Source organism: Microcaecilia unicolor, chromosome 2, assembly GCF_901765095.1.
Source record: "Microcaecilia unicolor chromosome 2, aMicUni1.1, whole genome shotgun sequence".
NCBI classification, from domain to species: Eukaryota; Metazoa; Chordata; class Amphibia; order Gymnophiona; family Siphonopidae; genus Microcaecilia; species Microcaecilia unicolor.
Window position 1 is genome coordinate 626,679,734 of NC_044032.1, and position 27,159 is coordinate 626,706,892.

Genomic DNA, 27,159 nt, shown 5'->3' on the forward strand with positions numbered 1-27,159 from the left:
CATCTGTGTTGCTTTTTAATTAATTCAAAATAAGTGCTTCTTTTCACATCCCACACATGTTCTTTACTAAAGAAAATAACATGGAAAACGTCTAGCATGTTTTGATTGAGGTCCACATACTTTTGCCCCCAGGTTTTATATGGAGGAAGACTTGCCCATCTGGTATTTGAATGCCTTGGTAATCGCATCAATTGTAGATACAAAGAGGAATTTTATGATCTGATTATCCAAAATTTAGACAAGATCTAGCTGAATGGGTGAAATTGTCTGTAACTTAGACAAGGAGAATTAACATAGTTAGAAGAGATGATTTTTAAAATTCCCATGCGGGTACTTTGTATTGGATGCTCTATTAATTTCAGACAAGATAAAGTTGATTGGTAGAAGCAGTCTCTTATTGACGGTACTTTAAATATGGTCGGCAGCCTGAAGGTCCTTGGATGACTTTGTCCTCAGTCTCAGCTTTGAGGCAAAACGCTGCCATTTCAGTTTGTGCAGAGGGTTTAAAGCTAGTGGAGGAGTGGCCCCAGTGGTTAGAGCAGTGGAGGAGTGGCCCAGTGGTTAGAGCACTGGTCTTGATATCCAGAGGTGCCTGCTTCAAATCCCACTGCTTCTTCTTGTGATCTTGGTCAAGTCACTTAGGGACCCTTTTACAAAACAGCGGCAAGCCCAGCGCAGATTACCACAGCAGCACCTCAATGGGTGGTGGAAAGGGCTCTCCCCCCCCTCAAGATGGCCACGTGGCAAGTGCTTCACTTGTCGCACAGCCGTTTCCTTAAAGAAAGACCTACCTTTTACCCGCGTCAGTAAAAGGAGACCTCAACATGCAACAAAAACAAGCGCTGACCCCTCTTTTGCCACAGCTTGGTAAAAGTAGGGTTACCATATGTCCGGATGTACCTGGACATGTGGCAACCGGGCTGGTTTTGCCAATCTGCCCATTTGTCCAGAAATCCAGACAAACGGGCAGATTGCTAGCCTCCCCTCCCCTCCCCTTACTTACTACTGGCCTGGTGGTCTAGTGACCTCTTCCGCCTTCGGGGCAGGAAAGAGCCCCCTCTTTCCTGCCCGGAGTGCTGCCCTGCATGCATTCTTCCTGTTGTGATGTCGGCAGCGATTCAAAATGGCCGCCGAGAGTTGAAGTGACCTCACGAGACTTCAACTCTCGGCAGCCATTTTGAAGGCGCCGAGATCAGCAACAGAAAGGATGCATGCAGGGCAGCGCTTCAGGCAGGAAAGGTCACTAGACCACCAGGGCAGTAGTAAGGTAAGGGGAGAGGGGTGACGGGGAGGGGGAGTGATGGGGTGTGTGACAGGTGGCGGAGCGAGGGCGTGAAAGGGGGCGGGGCATGTGTCCTCCTTTTGGGGGGACAGAATATGGTAACCCTAGGTAAAAGGGGCCCTTAACCCTCCATTGTCTCAGGTACAAACTTGGCTTGTGAGCCCTCCTGGGACAGGGAAATACCCAGTGTACCTGAATGTAACTCACCTTGAGCTACTACTAAACAGTTGTCAGCAAAATCCAAATTAGTAAATAGTCTTATATAGAACAACGAGTACATTAGACCTTTCATGGTCATGGAGGGTAATTCTATAAGAAGGTACCCCTAAACGCACCTATTTAGTGTCTATTCTGTGAGAAAACATAGGCAGCTGCTTTTCTTTATCGAGCACTAGCTTCACAGGTCAAATACGCAGCATCAAAAACAGAACAAAAAAAAAAACTCTGCACAAGCATAAAAAAGTACCCAAAAACAAAGTAGAGATGGTGAAACCACAAGTCCAGTCACAAAAAGGTTTATTAAAGAAATGACCCGACTCGGCCATGTTTCGGCACTTATGCCTTCATCAGGGGTCAAAGACACAATTCTTCAATAACATGTGAAAAGCACAAATATGTGTGCTACCAATCATGGAAGAATTGCGAACATACGTTATGCCAGTAGTATTACGGTAGAGCTGCTGTAAATGCTTGTGCCTAGATTATTGAAGAGCACGTATAAATCATAGTATTTTATAATTTATGCATGTAATTGTGTGTTCCGACCATTCTACACCAAGTTTCAACAGTGCCCATGTAACCTCTTGTTATAGAGCTAGGCACTGCCTACTGCATGCCCAGTGCAGTGGAAATGGGGGCACATGCTCTTATGTGTTGATATGAGGGACCAGGATTCCCTAGGAGGCTGAACAGCAGGCATCAGACTTTTTACTCCACTCCATAAAATAATCCAGTCCACACCAAGTCTTTTTGTTTGGACCACTCTCTTTACTGTTTTCTTTAACTGATAAGGTAACAAGAGTATTCACTTTAAGCATATGACCAACAATGTACACAGTCCTTGTCCTCTCTCCTGTAGTAACATACGATTTTACTTAATTTACCTCTAATTTCTAGACCTACTCAGGGGACTTGTTCAGGAATTATATGGAAGATGTATTGAAAATTCCTAGGGCTATTTTGTTCCCTTTCTCCAGAGCTTGTTATATATACTTATGAACTCTGTGAGAAGATCTGAAGATGGTGGTGATACTCAAGAAGGGAGTGCTTGTCTGGTTTCTGGTGATTTATCTGTGGGTAGTTTAGATCTTACAGGATTTTTGAAACATTTGGGCTGTTCTGATAAGGTCCATTAAGACACTTTGATCGTGGTCTTTGTTTTTCCAAAAGATCGAGAACACCTATTGAGATTGGGGTTTCTTTTTCCACTGTAGATCTGATTTATTTTGGTGTCAAAAAAATGTGGATTTGTTTCTGACGTTGCTAGGATTACACAAGAACATAGGAAGACTTTTTCTGGAAAGCAAGAGAAGGGTCAATTCCAGTTATGTTTTCCTCATAAATGTATTATCTTTCTTCTGTTAAGTATTTGGTTTTTGATCCTGATCAGCCACATTTTTTCCTTGATGCTAAAAGCTACTCATGGTGAAGGTAGATTTGGGAACTGGGGCTTGTTATGTATTATGACTTCTCCGAGGACAAGCAGGCTGCTTGTTCTCACTGATGGGTGACGTCCACGGCAGCCCCTCCAATCGGAAACTTCACTAGCAAAGTCCTTTGCTAGCCCTCGCGCGCCCGCGCGCACCGCGCATGCGCGGCCGTCTTCCCGCCCGAAACCGGCTCGAGCCGGCCAGTCTTCTTTTGTCCGCACTCGGTACGGTCGTGTTTTCGCCGTGTCGAGCCCCGGAAAGTCGACCTCGCGCGTCCAATTTGTTTTGAACGTGTTTTTTTCCTTCGGGAAAGCTTTGTCCTAGTCGGGAAGTGCTCCGGAAACCCCCCGCCGGGTTTCGTGTAAATCCTCCCCGTACTTCCAGCTTTTTTGCCCCGGTAAGTTTTCTTTCGTCGTCGGGGTAGGCCTCTTTTCGGCCTCGGTCGAGATTTTTTCTCCCTCTAAATTTGGTGCTTCAAATTTCGCCATTTCGGCTTTTGATTTCGCCGGCGTGATTTTTCCGCCCATGACATCGAAGCCTTCCAGCGGCTTCAAGAAGTGCACCCAGTGCGCCCGGGTTATCTCGCTCACTGATCGACACTCGTCGTGTCTTCAGTGTCTGGGGGCCGAGCACCGCCCTCAGAACTGCAGTCTGTGTTCCCTGCTTCAAAGGCGGACTCAGGTAGCGAGACTAGCCCAGTGGAACGTGTTGTTCTCGGGCTCTTCGTCGGCATCGGCACCGGGATCTTCGAGTGCATCGACGTCGTCAGCGTCCAGACCTCCTTCCTCGGCCGCCCCTGCATCGAGTGCATCGAGGCATCGGGCCTCTGCATCGGCGCCGAGACATCGGATAGCTGCATCGACGTCGGTGGTACCAGGACCTCGTCTGCTGATGTCGTCGGACGGTGGTGCATCGGGTGGAGTGCAGGTGAGGGCTGTCCATTCCCCTGCTGGTGGCGGTGAGCCCTCGGGTGGGTCTCCGCCTACCCTGAGGGCTCCTGCGGTACAGCCCCCCCGAGATCGACCTTCTTCAGTCTCGGCCCCGAGGAAGCGACGGATGGATTCGACGTCCTCCTCGTCGGTGCCGGGGAGCTCCGGTGACATGCTTCGGAAAAAATCGAAGAAGCATCGACACCGGTCTCCTCCCCGTGTCGGCACCGAGAGCTCTGGGTCGCCGAGGGATTCGGCACCCAGCAGGCATCGGCACCGAGAGGACCGCTCACCCTCTGTTCAGGAGGTGTCGATGCGCTCCGCTCTGGACAGCCCGGAACAGCCTCCACGCCCGGAACAGGTACTGACGTCGACGCCTGCATCGACCTCTCAGCCTTTCTCTGCAGCCGCTCTAAACGAGAGCCTCCGGGCCGTTCTCCCAGAGATTCTGGGAGAGCTGTTGCGCCCTACCCCTCCGGTACCGGCGGTGCTTGCGCCACCGGTACCGTCGAGCGTGGCGCCGGCTGGCCCATCGCCCAGGTTGAGGTCCCCGACGTCGGTACCGCGTGCGGTACCGACCGCGGCCACCTCCCAGGAAGGCTCCCCGACTACGTCGGCGGAGGGAGCTTCGCCGATGCGGGCGAGGGAGTCTACCTCTCGACGCCCCCATCGTGGACGGGGTTCCACGGAGTCGAGCAGGGCGAGGTTGCAGACACAGGTCCGTGAACTTGTGTCTGACACCGAGGGTGAGGCCTCGTGGGAGGAAGAGGAAGATCCCAGATATTTCTCTGACGAGGAGTCTGAGGGTCTTCCGTCTGATCCCACTCCCTCTCCTGAGAGACAGCTTTCTCCTCCCGAGAGTCTGTCTTTTGCCTCCTTTGTCCGGGAGATGTCTACGGCCATCCCCTTCCCGGTGGTTGTGGAGGACGAGCCCAGGGCTGAAATGTTTGAGCTCCTGGACTATCCTTCTCCACCTAAGGAAGCGTCCACTGTTCCCTTGCACCATGTCCTGAAGAAGACATTGCTTGCGAACTGGACCAAGCCATTAACTAATCCCCACATTCCCAAGAAGATCGAGTCCCAGTACCGGATCCATGGGGACCCAGAGCTGATGCGCACTCAGTTGCCTCATGACTCTGGAGTTGTGGATTTGGCCCTAAAGAAGGCTAAGAGTTCTAGGGAACATGCTTCGGCGCCCCCGGGCAAGGACGCTAGAACCTTAGACTCCTTTGGGAGGAAGGCCTACCATTCCTCTATGCTCGTGTCCAAGATCCAGTCTTACCAGCTCTACACGAGCATACACATGCGGAATAATGTGCGGCAGTTGGCGGGCTTGGTTGATGCTCTTCCCCCTGAGCAAGCCAAGCCTTTTCAGGAGGTGGTCAGGCAGCTGAAGGCGTGCAGAAAATTCCTGGCCAGAGGAGTTTATGACACTTTTGATGTTGCGTCCAGGGCCGCTGCTCAAGGTGTGGTGATGCGCAGGCTCTCATGGCTGCGTGCCGCCGACCTGGAGAATAGAATCCAGCAGCGGATTGCGGACTTGCCTTGCCGTGCGGATAACATTTTTGGCGAAAAAGTCGAGCAGGTGGTAGAGTCTCTCCACCAGCGGGACACCGCATTCGACAAGTTCGCCCGCCGGCAGCCTTCAGCTTCTACCTCTACAGGTAGACGATTTTTCGGGGGAAGGAAGACTGTTCCCTATACTTCTGGCAAGCGTAGGTACAATCCTCCTTCCCGACAGCCTGCGGCCCAGGCTAAGCCCCAGCGCGCTCGCTCTCGTCAGCAGCGTGCGAATCAGCAAGGCCCCGCGGCTCCCCAGCAAAAGCAAGGGGCGAGCTTTTGACTGGCTCCAGCAGAGCATAGCCGACATCCAAGTGTCAGTGCCGGGCGACCTGCCTGTCGGAGGGAGGTTGAAAGCTTTTCACCAAAGGTGGCCTCTCATAACCTCCGATCAGTGGGTTCTCCAAATAGTCCGGCAAGGATACACCCTCAATTTGGCCTCACAACCTCCAAATTGTCCACCGGGAGCTCAGTCCTACAGCTTCCAGCACAAGCAGGTACTTGCAGAGGAACTCTCCGCCCTTCTCAGCGCCAATGCGGTCGAGCCCGTGCCATCCGGGCAAGAAGGGCTGGGGTTCTATTCCAGGTACTTCCTTGTGGAAAAGAAAACAGGGGGGATGCGTCCCATCCTAGACCTAAGGGCCCTGAACAAATATCTCGTAAAAGAAAAGTTCAGGATGCTTTCCCTGGGCACCCTTCTCCCCATGATTCAGCAAAACGATTGGCTATGCTCTCTGGACTTGAAGGATGCCTACACACACATCCCGATACTGCCAGCTCACAGACAGTATCTGCGATTTCAGCTGGGCGCACGCCACTTCCAGTACTGTGTGCTACCCTTTGGGCTCGCCTCTGCGCCCAGGGTGTTCACAAAGTGCCTAGCTGTGGTAGCAGCGGCGCTTCGCAGGCTGGGGGTGCACGTGTTCCCATATCTCGACGATTGGCTGGTGAAGAACACATCCGAGGCAGGAGCCCTGCAGTCCATGCAGATGACTATTCGCCTCCTGGAGCTACTGGGGTTTGTGATAAATTACCCAAAGTCCCATCTTCTCCCAGTGCAGAAACTCGAATTCATCGGAGCCCTGCTGGATTCTCGGACGGCTCGCGCCTATCTCCCAGAGGCGAGGGCCAACAACTTGTTGTCCCTCGTCTCGCGGGTGCGAGCGTCCCAGCAGATCACAGCTCGGCAGATGTTGAGATTGCTGGGCCACATGGCTTCCACAGTTCATGTGACTCCCATGGCCCGCCTTCACATGAGATCTGCTCAATGGACCCTAGCCTCCCAGTGGTATCAGGCCGCCGGGGGTCTAGAGGACGTGATCCACCTGTCCACGAGTTTTCTCGAATCCCTGTATTGGTGGACGATTTGCTCCAATTTGACTCTGGGACGTCCCTTCCAAATTCCTCAGCCTCAAAAAGTGCTGACCACGGATGCGTCTCTCCTGGGATGGGGAGCTCATGTCGATGGGCTTCACACCCAAGGAAGGTGGTCCCTCCAAGAAAGCGATCTACAGATCAATCTTCTGGAGTTGCGAGCGATCTGGAACGCTCTGAAGGCTTTCAGAGATCGGCTGTCCCACCAAATTATCCAAATTCAGACAGACAATCAGGTTGCCATGTACTATGTCAACAAGCAGGGGGGCACCGGATCTCGCCCCCTGTGTCAGGAAGCCGTCAGCATGTGGCTCTGGGCTCGCCGTCAAGGCATGGTGCTCCAAGCCACATATCTGGCAGGCGTAAACAACAGTCTGGCCGACAGGTTGAGCAGGATTATGCAACCTCACGAGTGGTCGCTCAATTCCCGTGTGGTGCGACAGATCTTCCAGGCGTGGGGCACCCCCCTGGTGGATCTCTTCGCATCTCAAGTGAACCACAAGGTCCCTCAGTTCTGTTCCAGGCTTCAGGCCCACGGCAGACTGGCGTCGGATGCCTTCCTCCTGGATTGGGGGGAAGGTCTGCTGTATGCTTATCCTCCCATTCCTCTGGTGGGGAAGACTTTGTTGAAACTCAAGCAAGACCGAGGCACCATGATTCTGATTGCTCCCTTTTGGCCGCGTCAGATCTGGTTCCCTCTTCTTCTGGAGTTATCCTCCGAAGAACCGTGGAGATTGGAGTGTTTTCCGACCCTCATCACGCAGGACGAAGGGGCTCTTCTGCATCCCAACCTCCAGTCCCTGGCTCTCACGGCCTGGATGTTGAGGGCGTAGACTTTGCCTCTTTGGGTCTGCCAGAGGGTGTCTCCCGCATCTTGCTTGCTTCCAGGAAAGACTCCACTAAGAGAAGTTACTTCTTTCATTGGAGGAGGTTTGCCGTCTGGTGTGACAGCAAGGCCCTAGATCCTCGCTCTTGTCCTACACAGACCCTGCTTGAATACCTTCTCCACTTGTCTGAGTCTGGTCTGAAGACCAACTCCGTAAGGGTTCACCTTAGTGCAATCAGTGCATACCATTACCAAGTGGAAGGTAAGCCGATCTCAGGACAGCCTTTAGTTGTTCGCTTCATGAGAGGTTTGCTTTTGTCAAAGCCCCCTGTCAAGCCTCCTACAGTGTCATGGGATCTCAATGTCGTTCTCACCCAGCTGATGAAACCTCCTTTCGAGCCACTGAATTCCTGCCATCCGAAGTACTTGACCTGGAAGGTCATTTTCTTGGTGGCAGTTACCTCGGCTCGTAGAGTCAGTGAGCTTCAGGCCCTGGTAGCCCAGGCCCCTTACACCAAATTTCATCACAACAGAGTAGTCCTCCGCACTCACCCTAAGTTTCTGCCAAAGGTTGTGTCGGAGTTCCATCTGAACCAGTCAGTTGTCTTGCCAACATTCTTTCCCCGTCCTCATTCCTGCCCTGCTGAACGTCAGCTGCACACATTGGACTGCAAGAGAGCATTGGCCTTCTATCTGGAGCGGACACAGCCCCACAGACAGTCCGCCCAATTGTTTGTTTCTTTTGATCCCAACAAGAGGGGAGTGGCTGTAGGGAAACGCACCATATCCAATTGGCTAGCAGATTGCATTTCCTTCACTTACGCCCAGGCTGGGCTGGCTCTTGAGGGTCATGTCACGGCTCATAATGTTAGAGCCATGGCAGCGTCGGTAGCCCACTTGAAGTCAGCCACCATGGAGGAAATTTGCAAAGCTGCGACGTGGTCATCTGTCCACACATTCACATCTCATTACTGCCTGCAGCAGGATACCCGACGTGACAGTCGGTTCGGGCAGTCAGTTCTTCAGAACCTGTTTGGGCTTTAGGATCCAACTCCACCCCCCGAGGGCCCTGTTTGTTCTGTTCCAGGCTACACTCTCAGTTAGTTGGTAAATTTTTTAGGTCAATCTCAGTTATGTCCTCGCCGTTGCGAGGCCCCATTGACCAATGTTGTTGTTTTGAGTGAGCCTGGGGGCTAGGGATACCCCATCAGTGAGAACAAGCAGCCTGCTTGTCCTCGGAGAAAGCGAATGCTACATACCTGTAGAAGGTATTCTCCGAGGACAGCAGGCTGATTGTTCTCACAAACCCGCCCGCCTCCCCTTTGGAGTTGTGTCTTCCCTTGAAGTGTATTGTCTTGCTACATACTGGACTGGCCGGCTCGAGCCGGTTTCGGGCGGGAAGACGGCCGCGCATGCGCGGTGCGCGCGGGCGCGCGAGGGCTAGCAAAGGACTTTGCTAGTGAAGTTTCCGATTGGAGGGGCTGCCGTGGACGTCACCCATCAGTGAGAACAATCAGCCTGCTGTCCTCGGAGAATACCTTCTACAGGTATGTAGCATTCGCTATCTCCCTGTGATGAACACTAGGTTTCTAGTTTTTTTTTCCTGCATTTAACCAGCTCCTGGATTTCCTTTGGTTCTTAATTAGGGGTCTCGGTAGTATGATTGGATATTTATCTTTAGATTTTACATTTTTGTTTGTATGCTTGTTTCATTACCATTGTTTGGTTTTATTTCATAGACTCCTGAGGAAAGTGCTTTTTGCGTCGAAACACGGCTGTGTCGAGTCGAGTGTATATTTAAATAAAGAGATTGTTCCTAACTCACGTCGCCTACTGGTGTTGTTGAAGAGCCTACTCTTCCTACTCCCCCCTTTCCTCAGACTTTATTTTTTGTAGGAGTTTGTGTACCTCCACCCTTCTGGTGGTTTGGTTTGCTTTGCATATTTCTTTGTACATTTTTATGCGTGTGTGTTTAATTCTGCACTGCTTTTCTCTATTAAGGGCCCTGTTTACTGAGCCGTGCTATAGGCATGCTATCATTTTTAGTGTGCGCTAAAAATTAGCACGTGCTAATGCTAGAGATGCCCATATTTATTTATTTATTATTACATCTACATCCCACATTTTCCCACTGATTGCAGGCTCAAAGTGGCTTACATAGATCTGTAGTAAGGCTACAGTGCAAGAGAAAAAAAACAATTATACAAATTGAGAATAAGATAGGAAATAACAATTAAACAGCAACAGGCAAGAGATAATAACAGGTAATTAGTGTCCTTGGATCTTATTAATGGTAAGAGTTAATTCAAATTAATTTGAACCTGGGGAATAAGCCTTCTTAAACAATACTGATTTCAATCATTTTCTGAAGTTTAGCTAGTTCTGGGTAGATATTACTAAAAACGCTAGCGCACCTTGGTAAACAGGGTGCTTAGTATTGTACTTGTGTTTTTTTGTTAGAAAATGAATAATTATTAAATTTAAAAAATTCTCACTTTACCAACCTACGAGTTGATATTTAAAAGCACTTATATGGACAGTATCAGATGAACAACATAAATTCTTTTGATTTTAACGTCTGTCAATGATAAACAGATACATTTTGTCCATAAAAGTTGATGTATGGCCCAAACGTATCTGCATGAGCTGAGGAAGAGTAAAGATTGGGTGTGGCAAGGGGGTAAGGAGCCTGGGGGCATAGCCAAAATTATGCAAATAGCAGCAATATTTAACTCCTGTCTGGCTAACTTTATCTTCATAAAAAGCAGTTCTAACTTTTGGGCTCCTTTTACTAAGCTGTGGTAAACACTAGCGCATGCGTTACATGGTATGTCCGATTTGTCTCTGCTGCTTAAAAGAGCTAAGGGGTCCTTTTACTAAGGTGCCCTGAAAACAATGGCCTGTGCTGTTGTAGACGCGTGTTTGGGACGCGCGCAGATCCATGTTTCAGTGTGCCTGTAAAAAAAGGCCCTCTTTTTTTTGCTGAAAATGGACGTGCGGCAAAATTAAAAATTGGCGCGTAACCGTTTTGGGGTCTGAGACTTTACCGACACCCATTCACTTAGCGGTAAAGTCTCACACATTAACTGGACGGTAGTGGTCAGTGTGTACACAGTGCTGATTACCGCATGTAGTGGATGCGTATAAAAAAATGAAATTACCGCCTGGGCCACGTGGTAGCTGGGCGATCATTCCAAATTGATGCGCGTTCTGCGTGTGTAGGTGCCTGCGCAGCTTAGTAAAAGGAACCCCTTAACCACAGGGTGCCTCACTGAGATGTGTATCATCCAGACTGCTCTCCCTCTCTCTCCTGAGAGTCCTCATTGTTCCTTGGATTTGGGAAAGTCTGCACCCTTTGGTATAAAAAAAAGAGTATCATAGTTGGGGTATACAGTTATCCACAGCAGCCCGCTTGGCATTGGTAGCTGCACGGAAGAGTACATCGCTGCCTCCTCAATCCATTTATCTCAAGAAACTGGATTACCTTCACCTTATGGCGGAACTGATGGCCATCAAGAATGGACAATTGGCATTTTTTCTTAAGATATGGAATAAATATCGGGTATGGCGATTGAACAGATCTCCTGTGAGTGATTCAACAGAGGTTTTCACTAGTTGTTATGTGTAAAGGATGGGGGGGGGGAGCTGTTCTGAAATTAGACAAAGATTTTAAGAAGGGGCGGGGATGGGAGTAGGGAATTGTTGATATGCCAGCCTACCCCAACGACCCCACATAAACCTCCCACCCAGCAACACAACAAGACTATAATCGTACTGGACAACACGCAATCTTCATCCCTTCCAACCCTCCAATTATAACTTATATGATCACTATACAACCTTGTATCTGTTATCAGCCGACTGGGCAAGCGCCTTTGACGGTACTATGTAAGCCACATTGAACCTGCAGATAGGTGGGAAAGTGTGGGGTACAAATGCAATAAATAAATAAACTATTATGTGTGTTTATTGATCTTTAATAAAAAGTTAAATTAAAAAAATAACCTAGTACATTATTTGGACATATTTTCATAAATGGCGGTTAATAAATCCCAATAAATAAATAAATATTTTATGTGGTGCCCCCTTCCCCTCCTAGTATCCCTTTAGGCGTGATCAGCATATAATCCACAAACGGGGATGATTTAGCAGATGTGCTTTCACTTGTATTTTTGGAAGAGATGTTTTAAGGATTAAAGACTTTGAGAAGAAGTTCTTTGAGGCACAGGGATACGTGATTTCAAATTGGGTTCTTTTCTCTAGTGGGAAAGTGAGGGAAGGAAACATCTTCAAGATCAGAAAGAAAAATTACATTTGTTCTTTGTGTTTTCCACACAGTTTATAAGAAAATCTGAAAAAGGTTAGGCATTGATATGACAATGTAGTGTAACTGAAAGGACTCATTTTAAAATAAATGACTTTTGTAACACTAATGCTGCAGACGATATCAAAGCATCTTATAGGACAAGCTCAGAGTGCATAATGTTCCCTAATAAAAGAAAATCATTGCTTCACATAAAACCCACTGCTAAGGAAAATGTAAAAGGGCTTTATCTTTTCCCAGAAGACCACAAGGGGTTGAAGCTTAGAGAATAATTTTCAAAGCTGGTTCCACACATAAAACAGTGGGTTATGCATGAAATAGCTTATTATAAAATTGTCTTTATTTTATGAGGGTAAATTTTGTAAGCATTTTTGAGCTAAAAACTATAATTTACACGTGTAGAAGGGCATTTATAAAATACCGACCAGTGTAAAAGTATGCGCCATGACATGCCGGTGTAAATTTTGTTGACAGGTGTGTACGAGGGCAGAGAATGGGTAGAGTTTGCAAGTACGTATGTAGCAGGCTAGATTCTATATATGGTGCCAAACAACAGCGCTATTCTATAAGCCAAGCTTAAAGTTAGGAGCAGTTTATAGAATAGCGCTTACACCCAAGAATCGCGCCTAACTTTAGGCGCAGCCATTTCCATCAACTGTAACGTGGTGCAAATGTATCCCTGTTATTCTGTAACAATGCGTGTTCATTTTAAGAATGCTCCAGTTACCCTCCCATTTCCACGCCCCCTTTTTCAGATCGCATGGAAATTTTAGGCATGGATCCCGCTCCTAAATTTACGCATGTAAATGCCAATTAAATCTAATTAGTGCCAATTATTGCTTGTTAAAAAGTCAGTTATTGGTGCTAATTAGCTGATTGTTCAATTAAATTGCACACCCAAATTTACATACGCAATTTTTTTTTGCGACTTATATAGATTTAAAGGGCAGATGAACCTCCTATGTAGTTACAGTGGAACATTCCGGGTCCCTTCTCCAGAGAAGGTTGCCAGTCTAATCTGAATAGTAGGAAGTTTATTCTAAGAAAATGGCCCAATAGCATGTAAGCTTGAGCTTTTGAATGGAAATATAAATCACCGAGTAAATGGGAGGAGCCAGATCTTCCTCAGAAGGTGTCCAACAGGAAGCATGTAAGAGCAACAGCCAGAAGTCCATTTTGGGGGAGAGGGGCTCAAAGGTAGACTGTGGAGTCCCGGTATTCTCTCTACTCACTGCATTAAAGCCTACCTTTGCTGGTAGGGGTGACAAGCCCCACCAGCCAAAGAGGTCTCCTGAGTGAATCTGTGTACCTGCTGCCAGAGGAAGTACCCAAGTTGGCAGTGCACTTCAGCCGCCGATGCTGGCATTCCCGAGCACGCTGAGTTCAGTGGCTGAACTTGGCATGTGTAGAATATGCCGACATCGGCAGCCGAACATGCTGCTCAGACAACATAGGCAGAACTTGGAGACCTCCACAGAGGGGGCTTGATCTAAAAATGAGGGGGCCCAGGCCCCCGAGGCCGTCCCATGGCTATGCCACTGCTGCAAAATCTAACTTAAATAACAGTAAGGCTTAGGTCTGTCTTTCATGAACTTTTTCACCTTTCTCTGTATGTTTTCGGAGATCGTGTCGACCCTTCTGCCATGTCTGCAACTTAATTCACCTAAGTGCCAGGGTCTACGCTCCCTCTCTGAGCACTGACAAGAAACATCAGAGCAAGAATCACTAACAAACGTGCACTCATTTTTTTTCCTCTCATAGATTATTCATGCATCATAGTGAAGGAAAACTGTTCTCTTTTAACATCACAGATAAAATGCCCACAGCTCTTGTGATTAATTGTGAACGATTTTGGATGTGTTTCTGAGTATTATTCCTGTAACAAATGCATTCAATTATACTGCAATATTTATGTGTCACTGAGAAAAAGGTGGGAAGCCAAGACAGGTTCGCTGAGACCATGAATCATTCTTGCTCTTCATACCATTTAAAGCAGCAGCGCAGAGATTTTCCACCATAGTAATTGGCATCGTATGAATGAAAGCCACAGTTTGCTAGGGATGCTTAAGAAAGTAAGTTGTGAGTTTACTGATAGCCATATTGGCCCTTCCTTCAAGCTAATACATTGATCTTTAGAGTGAAAGGAAGATGGAGAAGGATCCTTATTGCTTGCATACACAGCCATGTGCATCTCCCCATGCCTTCCTTCTAGACTTTAGGCAATCTGCACTTGTGGTTCGACAGGATCCAGCTGTGGTTCTTTCACTCTATTGAATTTAACTGAAGGTTTCTCTGGTAATATTTCCTTAATTATGAGGCCCTGCGATGAAGCTACAATGTAGTAAATTTAAAACGAATCAGAGAAAGTTTTTCTTCACTCATCTGTCTCTCTATGTCAAATGTACAACGCTGCGTGCGTCTGGTAGCACTAGAAAAATGCTAGTAGTAGTAGTAATTCGTTGCCAGAGAATGTGGTAAAGGCGGTTAGCTTAGCGGAGTTTTAAAAAGGTTTGGCCAGCTTCCTAACGGAAAAGTCCATAGACCATTATTAAATGGACTTGGGGAAACTCCACTATTTCTGGGATAAGCAGTATAAAATGTTTAGTACATTTTTGGGATCTTGCCAGGTATTTGTGACCTGGATTGGCCACTGTTGGAAACAGGATGCTGGGCTTGATGGACCTTTGGTCTTTCCCAGTATGGCAATACTTATGTACTTAATGAAGAGCATTAAGCCCTTAATGTGGGGTTAGTGCACGCTAACAGGCAAACACAGAACGTGTTAAACTATTTTGTGGTGCGGCGGGGTGGGGAGCGGCGCTGGAAGGGGCCTTGTTTTGCTGGCGGGGACTCAGGATCCCTGCCAGCCAAGGTATTTGTAGTTGCAGCTGAGGGGCAGTGGCGATCCTGGGGGAGGGGGGAGGCCCAGCGGCGGTAGCCCTGCCCTGGGTCTGGCTCAGTCTTTTGGCAGCCCTGCCAGGATCTGGTGCTTCAGATGTAAGTTAAACCTGTGCTACCTACTAGGCCTTTGGGTCATCCCATGAAAATTTGCAAAAGATGTTACTTCTCTTTAGAAAAATAACATGCTTCTGTCCATTGGCATGCTCACAGAAATATATATATATTGCTTCAGAAACTGGCACACTAGCTACATGTGCACTCAAAAATCAATAGTCATGGGGTAAATATTCAGCCGGTGGTGATGACTGTTTTGATGACTATCGCTGGCGTTGTTTCTGGATATTCAGTGCTGGCCATGTCCGGGCTCCGGCATTGAATATACAGTTTATACGGAGCTGGCTAACACATGGCCATTTAAGTCGATATTCAGAACTTAACTGCCCATGAGTTGCCGCTTAAAGACAGAACTGACTTTTATGTGGTCCTATTTATGCGATTACCCTGGCCGGTTAAAGTGCTGAATATTCCTACATCATGTTAGTGTCTTTTTCTACCAGCAGGTGTCAAATCTAGTCTTTGAGACTCCTGGAGAAGTGTGCTTTCAGGATAGTCCCAACCGATATAGAGGCTTTTGGGCCAGCACTGACACTGCAGCCAAAACATATCACCTAGTTTCAGCCGAAGCCAAAAACGAAACAAAAAAAAATACAAAGACTAGGGGGCACGCAATGAAGCTACAAAGTAGTAATTTTAATACAAATTGGAGAAAATGTTTCTTCACTCAACGTGTAATTAAACTCTGGAATTTGTTGCCAGAGAAAGTTGTAAAAGCAGTTAGCTTAGCAGGGTTTAAAAAAGGTTTGGATACCTTCCTAAAAGAAAAGTCCATAAGCCATTATTAACATGACCTTTGGGAAAATACACTGCTTATTTCTAGGATAAGCAACATAAAATGTATTGTACTGTTCTGGGATCTTGTCAGGTACTTGTGATGTCTGTTGGCCACTGTTGAAACAGCAAACTGGGCTTGATGGACCTTTGGTCTGCCCCAGTATGGCAAATGCTTATGCTTATATGGCAATTTGCTAGTTTACGTACACTAACCCTGTGTAGTACCTATTTTTAAAATTTACTTTTAGAAGGGGGTGCTGCACGGGTGGAAAGTGGGCATTCCTGCGTCATTCAGCTAGCACGTTATGATTAGTGCGTGCTATCTGGATCTAAATTTGGGCACCGATATTCAGACCATGGGAGTTAGAGCAGCTAACTCCCGCTGTTGGCGCTGAGCCTGGATTTTCAATGATGGGCCGTCTCCGGTGACAGGCTTTGAATTTCCAGTTTATTTTTGGCCAGTTTAAAGATAACCGGCTAGGTTGAGATTCAGGGGTCCTTTTGCTAAGGTGTGCTGAAAAGTGACGTGTGCTGGTGTAGATGCATGTATTGGACGCACGCAGGTCCATTTTTCAGCGCACCTGCAAAAAAGGCCTGGGGGGGGGGGGGGGCCAAAAATGGACGTGTGGCAAAATGAAAATTGGCGCGCATCCAATTTGGGCCTGAGACCTTACCACACCCATTCACTTAGCGGTAAGGTCTGACATGTTAACTGGGCAGTAAGCATCAGCATATGTACAATGCAGATTACCGCCCGGTTAGCGCCACAGGACGGAAATTTTCGGGCGAATATATTGGGAGCATGTAAAAAATTAAATTACTGCCTGGGCCATGTGGTAGCCGGGCGGTAGTTCTGAATTGGCGCGCATTGGGTGCATAGGTGCCTACGTGGCTTAGTAAAAGGTCCCCTTAACCGGTTATCTTTAAAAACAGCCAAAGATATCCTACCTTTTTACGCGGCCAATTATGGCCGCTAAACCGACTTTAAAAATAGGTGGATAGCCAGATATATCGAGCGAAATAACCAGCTAGCTGATAACCAGGAATGTTCAGCGGGGGGGGGGGGGGGGGGGGGAATAGCCGGTTATCTCCCACTGAATATCGGCGGATAGCCAGTTAAGCACTATTTAATCGGTTAACAGCCATTCTGGCCAGTTAAATAGCGCTGAATATCGGGGGGGGGGGGGGGGGGGAGGGGGATAGAAACAGAGAAAAAATGAAGGCAGGTAAAGACCGTCCCCCCTAATAGTCAGCTGCCTGCGGCGACACTAATTCCGGATAGTCAGTGTTGGTCCATATCCAGCGACCGGCATTGAATTTCCGGTTTCAGTTTTGGCTGTGGTGATTTAACCGGCTAAGCAAATATTCATCGCTAGCCAGTTCAGTTAATAGTGGTTTATAGTGACCTATCTTAACTGCTTAACCGCACTAGATATTCACATGTGGCCGGCTAAGTTGTGGGAGTTAGCAGCTAGTCACAAAGCGCTAACATTCAGCGCAGATAACCGGCTATCTCGCTCTGAATATTAGTTCTATTTTAACCAACCAGGAGCGCTGAATGTCAGGCCCGATATGGCCTATCTAGTCTGCCCTTCCATGCCATCTACTATCCCTTTCTCTCCCTTAGAGATACTATCAGGCTGATTTTCGAAAAAGGACACCCATCTTTCGACACAAATCGGAAGATGGGAGTCCTTCTCACAGGGTTGCACAAATCGGTATAATGGAAATCCAGTTTTGGGCGTCCCCAACTGCTTTCCGTCGCAGGGATGGCCAAAATTCAAGGGGGTGTATCGGAGGCGTAGCAAAGGCAGGACTTGGGCGTGCTTAACACATGGACGTCCTCGACCCATAATGGGAGAAAAAGGGTGTCCCTGACAAGCACTTGGACGACTTTACCTGGTCCTTTTTTCTTACGACCAAACCACAGAAAGGTGCCCGAACTGACCAGATGACCACCGGAGAGAATCGGGGATTACCTCCCCTTACTCCCCCAGTGATCACAAACCCCCTCCCACCCTCAAAAAAAATCTTTAAAAATATTTTTTCCAGCCTCAAAGGTCATACTCAGCTCCATCACAACATTATGCAGGTCCCTGGAGCAGTTTTAGTGGGTGCAGTGCACTTCAGGCAAGCAGACCCAGGCCCATCCCCCCTACCTGTTACACTTGTGGTGGTAAATGTGAGCCCTTCAAAACCTACCCGAAACCACTGTACCCACATGTAGGTGCCCCCCTTCACCTGTAAGGGCTATGTTAGTGGTATACAGTTGTGGGTAGTGGGTTTTGGGGGGCTCAGCACACAAGGCAGCTATGTACCTGGGAGCACTTTCTGAAGTCCACTGCAGTGCCCCCTAGGGTGCCCGGTTGGTGTACTGGCATGTCAGGGGGACCAGTTCACTACGAATGCTGGCTCCTCCCACGACCAAAGGGCTTGCATTTGGTCGTTTCTGAGATGGGCGTCCTAGATTTCCATTATCGCCAAAAATCAGAAAGGACCAAGTCTAGGGATGACCATCTCTAAGGACGACCTAAATTTCAGGATTTGGGCATCTCCGACCGTATTATCGAAACGAAATATGTACGTCCATTTTGTTTCGATAATACGGGTTTCCGTCCCTCCATCGGGATGTTTTGCAAGGACGTCCTCAGCAAAACTTGGGGATACTGTTTTCATGTCCACAATTCACCACCCTTTCTGTGAAGAAGAATTTCCAGTCAGGTTACTCCTATCCCAGTTCACCTTCATCCTATGCCCCCTCATTCCAGAGCTTCCTTTCAATTGAAAGAGACTCGCCTCCTGTGTATTTATGCCGCATAGGTATTTAAATGTCTCTGTCATATATCATATAGTAGATATGGGAGCACTTACCACCTCTTAAATGGGGCGCCATGTATAGAATCCAGGGGGAAAGTGATCATGTTACATTTACTTGGCATTCTCCACGAGGTTATCAACACTGAAGGCGGCCATTTTTTATTTTTAGTCAAGGTATATACCGTATTTTTCGGACTATAAGACGCACCGGACCATAAGACGCACCTAGGTTTTAGAGGAGGGAAATAGGAAAAATTTTTTTTCCTTTTTTCCTCCTCTAAAACCTAGGTGCTCCGGTGCGTCTTGTCCGAATACCTCCCTCCGAGTTCGGGATCGCCCTCCCCCTGGCCCTGTCACCACTTCTCCCTACTCACATCACGCGATCTTCCCTGGTGGTCTAGTGACGTTGGCGGCCATTTTGAATCTCGCCGCGACCGTCAGGCTGCATACAGGAGGACGGAGAGCAGCGCGCTGGGCAGGAAAGAGGGGGCTCTTTCCTGCCCCGACGTCACTAGACCACCAGGGAAGATCGTGTGACGTGAGTAGGGAGAAGTGGTGAGAGGGCCAAGGGGAGGGCGATCCCGAACTCGGAGGGCGGGCGGCCAGCCAGCCAGCCAGCCAAATCTACCTTCGGACTATAAGACGCACCCCCCATTTTCCTCCCAAATTTTTGGGGAAAAAAGTGCGTCTTATAGTCCGAAAAATACGGTACTTTTTAGTGAATAAGATATATATTTTTCCTGTAAAAATTGAGCTTTACAAATTATTGATAATTCATGTCAATGAGCCATCAGAGATACTCTGCAGTATCCAGTAGGCTCCAGTTTAATTTCTGATTCTTGTGATTTGCGAGCAATGATATTGAACCGATTAAAGCACCAGAAATGAATAACTATTCCTTTTCCTTTTCCTGTTTCTTTTCTAGCGAAGCTTCCTGGGCTGCACTACCTTTAAAGTAGGGGACCTAGTGAAGTCAAAGGAGCTACGACTGACTCTCAGCCTGAAGTAGGTCCCTAGTCCTTTGGATGCCATTCTAAATGAACAGTCAGTGACATTCAGTAACAATTGCTATACTGGTCTTGACCATCTCTGAATTACAGTATTTCTCATGTATGTCAGCTTAAAGTGCCTATTTCACTTTCATGAAAGGCCACTTATTTCAGCTGGAGCTTTCTTTTCACCGGGTTAGAAAGGCTATTTGTCCTCTGCTGAAACTGCAGTTAAAGCTGAAATAACAGAACCCTTTTAAAGGTGACTTTAAAAGGCAGATTCCTGATTTTTTAGCTCCACGGTTGATGTTGCTTTTAAATGACGACCGTAGAGTTTAATCTTATACCTGGATGTTCAGTACCAGGGCCATATCTGGATACAGGTGCTGCATATGTGAGTATATAACAGCAGCTGGAAGTTATCCTGGTTCCATCGATATTCAACACTGACACTAGGATAGCTATTTGGACTAAGTAAGACATCGATACCCAGATAACTTGTATTTCCACCCCAGTCTGCTCCAGCTCTATATGGACAAAGTAAGACAGTCGTAGAGAGAATGACACGGGGACCCGCGGTAACCACGGGGATGGGAACAGATCCCATGGGGATGGAGCGGGGATGGGGACACAGCCTGTGAGGACCCCGTGTCACTTTCTTGCCGGGTATTTGGGATCTTGCTGGGTATTTGTGACCTGGATTGGCCACTGTTGGAAACAGGATGCTGGGCTCGATGGACCTTTGGTCTTTCCCAGTATGGCAATACTTATGTACTTTCTACTTTGAAGCCTGTTAATGAATTGGACTGTTATCTATGTTTGATTGATGCAGACGACAATATTTTTATTTTTTGGAAAAACAAGCAGACATACTGGCCACGGCTAGCAAAATTTGCATGGGGGAGTTCCTGTATATCCTGATACCAGCACATCTTCTAAGAAGACATCTCCTATTGCAGGAGGGACTGTGGAAGACTGGAGAGCTAAACTGAATTCTGAGATTGTTGATGACTTATTCACCCACAGATTAAAAAATCATAACAGTGCTTCATAGGGAATATTTCGCCCCTCTAGGATATACAGAATGGGTTGTATTTTGTACCCCTGGACAATTTAATGGGGTGGATTAGGATTTCTTGAGGTAGTAGAAGTCAGCTATTGTTGGGGTTGGAAGGGTAGAGGGTGGTGTTGATGGGAGGGTTATTATAGCTGCTCGTTGTTATTATTGTTTTCTGTTTGCAATTTATACACAACAGTTGCACAGCATATTGTTCCTTTTTATACTTTAATAAAAAGATTGAAATATAAAATCATAAGTGTTTAAGGCTTCTGCAGATGAGAACAGAGCCTATGGGGACGGGGACAGAACCTGCGGGGACGGAGAGAGGGCCTGCGGAGACGGGACGGGGATGGAGATGGGGCCTGTGGGGGCGGGGTGGGGACGGAGACAGAACCCACAGAGATGGGGCAGGGATGGGGACAAATTTTGTCCCCGTGTCATTCTCTAAGTGATACTACTACTACCCAGATAAATCTTGGCTATGCATTGGCTCCACCCCCAGACTGCTCCAGTTCTATCAGTATAGATTTTCAGCAAGGCTTACCCAGGTAGGAGTTACTCCTAGCCAGAAAAGTGTCACTGAGGGGTCCTTTGACAAAGGTGCGCTGGAAAATGTCTTGCGGTAGTGTAGGAGTGGGTTGTGGGGGCGCGCGATCCATTTTTTTAGCGCACCTGTAAAAAAGGCCTTTTAAAAAAATTTTGCCGAAAATAGACGTGCGACAAAATGAACATTGCCGTGCGTCTATTTTGGGTCTGAGACCTTACCGCCAGCCATTGGCTTAGTGGTAAAGGCTCACGCGGTAACTGGGCGCTAATGACCTCCGTGCGCCAAACGCCACTTGGTGCATGTCTGTTACGTGCACCCCGGAAATAAAAAAAATATTTTTCTTACACGCGTATCGGACACACACCAAAAATGAAATTACCGCAAGATCCACGTGGTAACTCCATTTTGGCGCATGCTGGGCACGCGTAGACGCTTACGTGGCTTAGTAAAAGGACCCCTGAATGTTGTCCTGAGAGAATTTATTTTAGCTTAGGTACAAAACAACAACAACAAAATTCTATCTAAAATTCAAATATAGGAGACTTTCTTGTAAATATGGTTTATTTGCAGTAAGGGGGCAGTTTTCTAAGTGGATGTGCATTGTAAGTGGTAAAATGTGCTCCCCCTTTGGGAGTGCTTTGAACATATGCGCATAAGTAACCCCTTACAGAGTGCTGACCTGTTGTAAAGTACATGCAGTGATATAATAGTGCATAGTTTATCCGTGGACATGCATGAGGAGGAGTTTGGGCGGAGCATGGACAAAATGCCCAAACATACATGGATTATACAATTCTGTAATCTTCGTGTTATCATTTATACCTGCCCTAAGGCTGATGGAAATATCTGCGGCTGCCACTTACACTAGTATTTAATAAAGTAGACACTTAATAGTCAACAGGTTACTCTCTTACCCTAGGTGCCCTGTTATAAAACCACATGTGCTGTTTAATGCGGCCAAGCACTGACGACTTAAACTTTTGAGAATAACATTGGAGGTTTATTTTGTACATTAATCATGCCAATAACCTATTGATATGATGAAGACAGACACCTGAGACGTGGTTTCCAAATGACGTTTAATGTTTAGATTGGGTATTTGTGATAAATGTTTTTTTTTTTTTTTTCAAACAGGATGAGGTTTCCTGAAAAGATCTGGTAGAGAGAGTGAAAAGATCATTTCTATGTACTTTTTGCTGTAGCAATGGTGCCTGTTAGGGAGGGTTGGTCTATCTGTCTGTCCATCTGCTGTACAGATTTATGCATATGCGAACAGACTTAGTACAGTGGGAGCTAGCAGGAAATAGCTAGGAAGACATTTTGTGGGGGGAGGGGGGAGTGAAAGGGGGAAATATGTAGGAGGGTTGAGGAAGAGTAATAAGAACCCCAAAAATTTATACCCAACCCTCTCAATACCCCATCACATATCCATCCAATCCCTCAGGATTGCACCGCCAGAAAACACCGAGGACTATAATCGAACGGGGCCCCCAAGTTTTCATGAGGGCGCCCTCGCATGACGGCCCCGTAAAGAGGCGGGACAATGCGTATTATCGAAACAAGATGGGCGGCCATCTTTCGTTTCGATAATACGGTCGGGGGCGCCCAAATCTTGACATTTAGGTCGACCTTAGAGATGGTTGTTCTTGGGTCGTTTTTGAGATGGTCGTCCTCGGTTTTTGGCGATAATGGAAACCAAAGACATCTATCTCAAAAACGTCCAAATCCAAGCCCTTTGGTCTTGGGAGGAGCCAGCATTCGTAGTGTACTGGCCCCCCTCACATGCCAGGATACCAACCGGGCACCCTAGGGAGCACTGCAGTGGACTTCACACATTTCTCCCAGGTGCATAGCTCCCTTACCTTGTGTGCTGAGCCCCCCAACCCCCCCACCCCCCCCCCAAGGTCCGCCGGCCTGAAGTACACTGCACCCACTACAACTGCTCCAGGGACCTGTATACTGCTGTGATGGACCTGAGTATGGCATTTGAGGCTGGCAAAAAAGTATTTTTAAACTTGTTTTTTATGGTGGGAGGGGGTTAGAGACCACTGGGGGAGTAAAGGGAGGTGATCCCCGATTCCCTCCGGTGGTCATCTGGTCAGTTCGGGCACCTTTTTGAGGCTTGGTTGTGAAACAAAAATGGACCAAGAAAAGCTGTCCAAGTGCTCGTCAGGGGCGCCCTTCTTTTTTCTATTATCGGCCGAGGACGACCATCTCCTAATCATGCCCCAGTCCCACCTTCGCTACCCTGCCGACACGCCCCTGTGAACTTTGGTCTTCCCCGCAACGGAAAGCAGTCGAGATTGTCAAAAAATTGGCTTTCGATTATGCCGATTTGGACGACCTTGCGAGAAGGACCCCCATCTCCCGATTTGTGTCGAAAGATGGGTGTCCTTCTCTTTCGAATATAAGCCTGACCCTCACACACACATCCCAAAACACACTCCCCTACCCCACTCTTCCCCAGTGACAACTCCGCAAACACATACCTACACGCTCTCTATAGATTCAGCACTCAAGGGTACATATAGAATTCATATACGCCACCAGTCTTTTTCACCTACCCAGTCCCTGGAACTCTATTGAGACCTCCATACCTGAGTCTGCAAATGGAGGAAGGGGAAACACTGCACTGTATCACAATGTAAAGATGCACTTTTCAAATTGTTTATAACATAGTAACATAGTAGATGACGGCAGAAAAAGACCTGCATGGTCCATCCAGTCTGCCCAACAAGATAAACTCATATGTGTATACCTTACCTTGATTTGTACCTGCCTTTTTCAGGGCACAGAGCGTACAAGTCTGCCCAGCAGTATTTCCCGCCTCCCAACCACCTCCCATCACCGGCTCTGGCATGGACCGTATAAAGTCTGCCCAGCACTATCCCCGCCTCCTAACCACCAGTCCCGCCTCCCATCACCGGCTCTGGCACGGACCGTATAAGTCTGCCCAGCACTATCCCCGCCTCCCAACCACCTGTCCCGCCTCCCATCACCGGCTCTGGCACGGACCGTATAAGTCTGCCCAGCACTATCCCCGCCTCCCGCCACTGGCTCTGACACTGACTGTATAAGTCTGCCCAGCACTATCCCTGCCTCCCATCACCGGCTCTGGCACGGACCGTATAAGTCTGCCCAGCACTATCCCCGCCTCCCGCCACTGGCTCTGACACAGACTGTATAAGTCTGCCCAGCACTATCCCTGCCTCCCATCACCGGCTGTGGCACGGACCGTATAAGTCTGCCCTCCACTATCCTCGCCTCCCAACCACCAACCCCTCTTCCCCCCACCTGCTCTGCCACCCAATTTCGGCTAAGCTTCTGAGGCTTTGCTTAGGTCAGTATTCAAAGCGATTTAACTGAGTAGGAGGCATTCTTGTATGTTTAAATCAATTGTGCCCGCCCAGCCACCATTGCTCAGCCAGGGGCGTATCTGCGTGGGGCCACAGGGGCCTGGGCCCCCACAGATTTCGCCCTGGCCCCCCTCCCCGCCGTCAGACTCCGAACTGGATTCAACGAATCAGCAGCGTTACTTACAGCATGGCCACGGAGGAGTCGGAGGAAGACGAAATATGAAGACTGCGGGTCGGACCTCGGCTGGCGGGGGTTGGGGCCCCCCGCCAGCAAAAGTAAGCAGCGGGGTAGGGTCGACCGCGGGGGGGGGGGGGGGGGGGGTGGAGAGTGGCGGCGGAGCGGGGAGGGAGGTAAAAATGTGCCCCCCCTCTCTGGCTCTGGCCCCCCCTACCGCCGGATTCCAGATACGCCCCTGTTCAGCAGTACTTACCCGGACAGTGCTGCTGAATATTACCATGGCAACAGCCATAACCCAAGCAGGCAGGTCAGGAGCATTACAGGGGGTGGAGCTGGGAGTTATGCAGGTGCAGGCAGTATACAGTGCTAACACCTACATAGATAACCAGGCATGTAGGACTTCATAAAAAGCAACCCTAACTTTGCCCAGCTAAGTATGCCAGTAGGGCAGATCCCACTGAATTTCATCCAGTTCTTATATAAATTCTTGTACTGGCCAGACCTCCCCCCTCCCCTGGCAAGGTCCGATTGCCCCTACCACCCCCCAACAAGTAAATACCCCCCTCCCACACCCTGACAACTAAAGACCCCCTCTGACCAGGGGGGAGTCGGGAGTTATGTGGGTGCTAGCAGTATTCTGTGCTTGCACCCACAAAGTTAACTAGGCAAAGTTAAGACAAAGACACCCCCCCCCCCCAAGTCGGAATAGGTTCCCCAGGACTCCTTAAAATCCATGGTGGTCCAGTAGGGTGATGGGAGCAGGAGGGAACCCCTCTCGCTCCTTCCTCTAACGGCTCCATAGTAAAAATGGCTGCCACAACTTATAACCGAGTGCCAGCATCAGGCAGCCCAGGCAAAACTCGGGCAATTTGCGGAGCTGCATTGGAGAGAATCCTGGCCACTTATAAGGAGGTTTTCAGCTGGTGAGGCTTGGGGACTCCCACCAACAGCAGTAAGAGTGTGCTGCTGCTGGGTGGGCCTGAGCCCAAAGTGAGCAGGGCCACCAAGAGGGGGGCAGGGTAGGCAAGCCTTCAAGGGGGGGCCCGGTGCCATGGTCCGTCTCTCTCCAGCTCCTGGCACACAGAAGAAGGAAAGTGACAGACTGAGTGAGGAGAAGACACAGGAAGGTAAGGGGAGGGGCAGTGGCGGCCCGAGTGTAGCAGTGGCGACCCGGCCCTGAAAATGAGTGGGCCCGTGGCTACATCACTGATGCACACTTGATCAAGTTTGCCCTGTATTTTTCACAATGACATTGGTGTCATACATTTTTTAATTAAGGGGGGGAAAATGGAGCGCGTCATAGAATTTAGCATCTGGTGGATTGCGGCCAGTAATACAACCAGCTTGAAACAATTGTGTGCTAAATGAATAAAGATGCGAAGATGGTAAAAAGCAACACACAGGCACTCACTGACACTAAACCTCAATGGCAAATTTACTCTCTGGAAAAGTAGAACGCTGTGCACGCCTAATGGAAAGCTTATATGATCAAACATGGTGTGAAAAACAAAAGTAAAGCTAAACTGTAAATCCTTTGTGTATTTGACATAAAAAAAAAAACAGTTGACAGCATTCCTGCATTAAAAATAATACAAAAACACAATGGGTGTGACGTTGATTAAAATAGGTACGGAAGTATTTATGCTGCGAAAAATACTCTCAACTGTGCTGAAAATGATACTTGCATGCTGTCTCTCATACTGTTTTTGTCACTATTGTTACCATTATTATTATTTAATGGCATTCTGGGGCACTTGTTAGTGCAGGGGTGGGCAACCACGGCTCTCAAGGGCCCCCAACCCCTTCAAGTTTTCAAGATTTCCACCATGAATATGCATGAGATTGGTTTGCATGTATTGTTTCCATTGTGTTAGATCTCATGCATATTCATGGTGGAAATCTTGAAAACCCGACTAGGTTGTGGCCCTCGAGGACCACCCCTGTGTTAGTGGATGACATCCAGCTGCAATCCCCAAGGGACAATTGCCTGTCTGGGCACCATGTCATGGTGATTGAAAAGTAATCGTCTCACTTTGAACCTAGATAAAATGACGTATTTGTGATATAGCAGGACTGGTTGGGAGTTAGACTCACATCTCCACCGTTAAGTCTTCGTTTGGATTGCTTCCGATGCAACACCATGTGAAATCTGTAATGCTAAAATTGGAATTAACTTTAATCTAAGCACCTGTTACATCTATATTTGACTATCGAAATGTTCTATATGAGGGCCTTCTCCAAAAGACTGTTCATTGGCACCATTGATTTATTCTTGAAAACAAACAAATAAGTTCAGATCATGCGACTCCATTGTTGCTGAATTACATTGGCTTCCTCTGGGTTTTTGCTCTCAAGATGATGTCGTATCCAGTTTATTTGGTTCCGTAAGAGCTGAGGCACCAGTTGTGGTTTTCACAGCTGGAGTTGGTGGCTTTATCAGCCCAAGTTCATCTACAGTGTACTAGGAAACAGGAAT

At 48.0% G+C, this 27,159-nt stretch overlaps 1 protein-coding gene across 1 annotated transcript in view; it reads left to right on the forward strand.

Moving 5' to 3' along the window:
- Positions 1–27,159, forward strand: part of INPP4B (inositol polyphosphate-4-phosphatase type II B) — an 853,440-nt gene that overhangs the window by 264,863 nt on the left and 561,418 nt on the right. Inside the window, exon 5 of the mRNA XM_030192243.1 lies at positions 19,479–19,558. Coding sequence (XP_030048103.1) covers positions 19,479–19,558 — 80 coding nt within the window. The remainder of the gene's footprint in view (positions 1–19,478; positions 19,559–27,159) is intronic.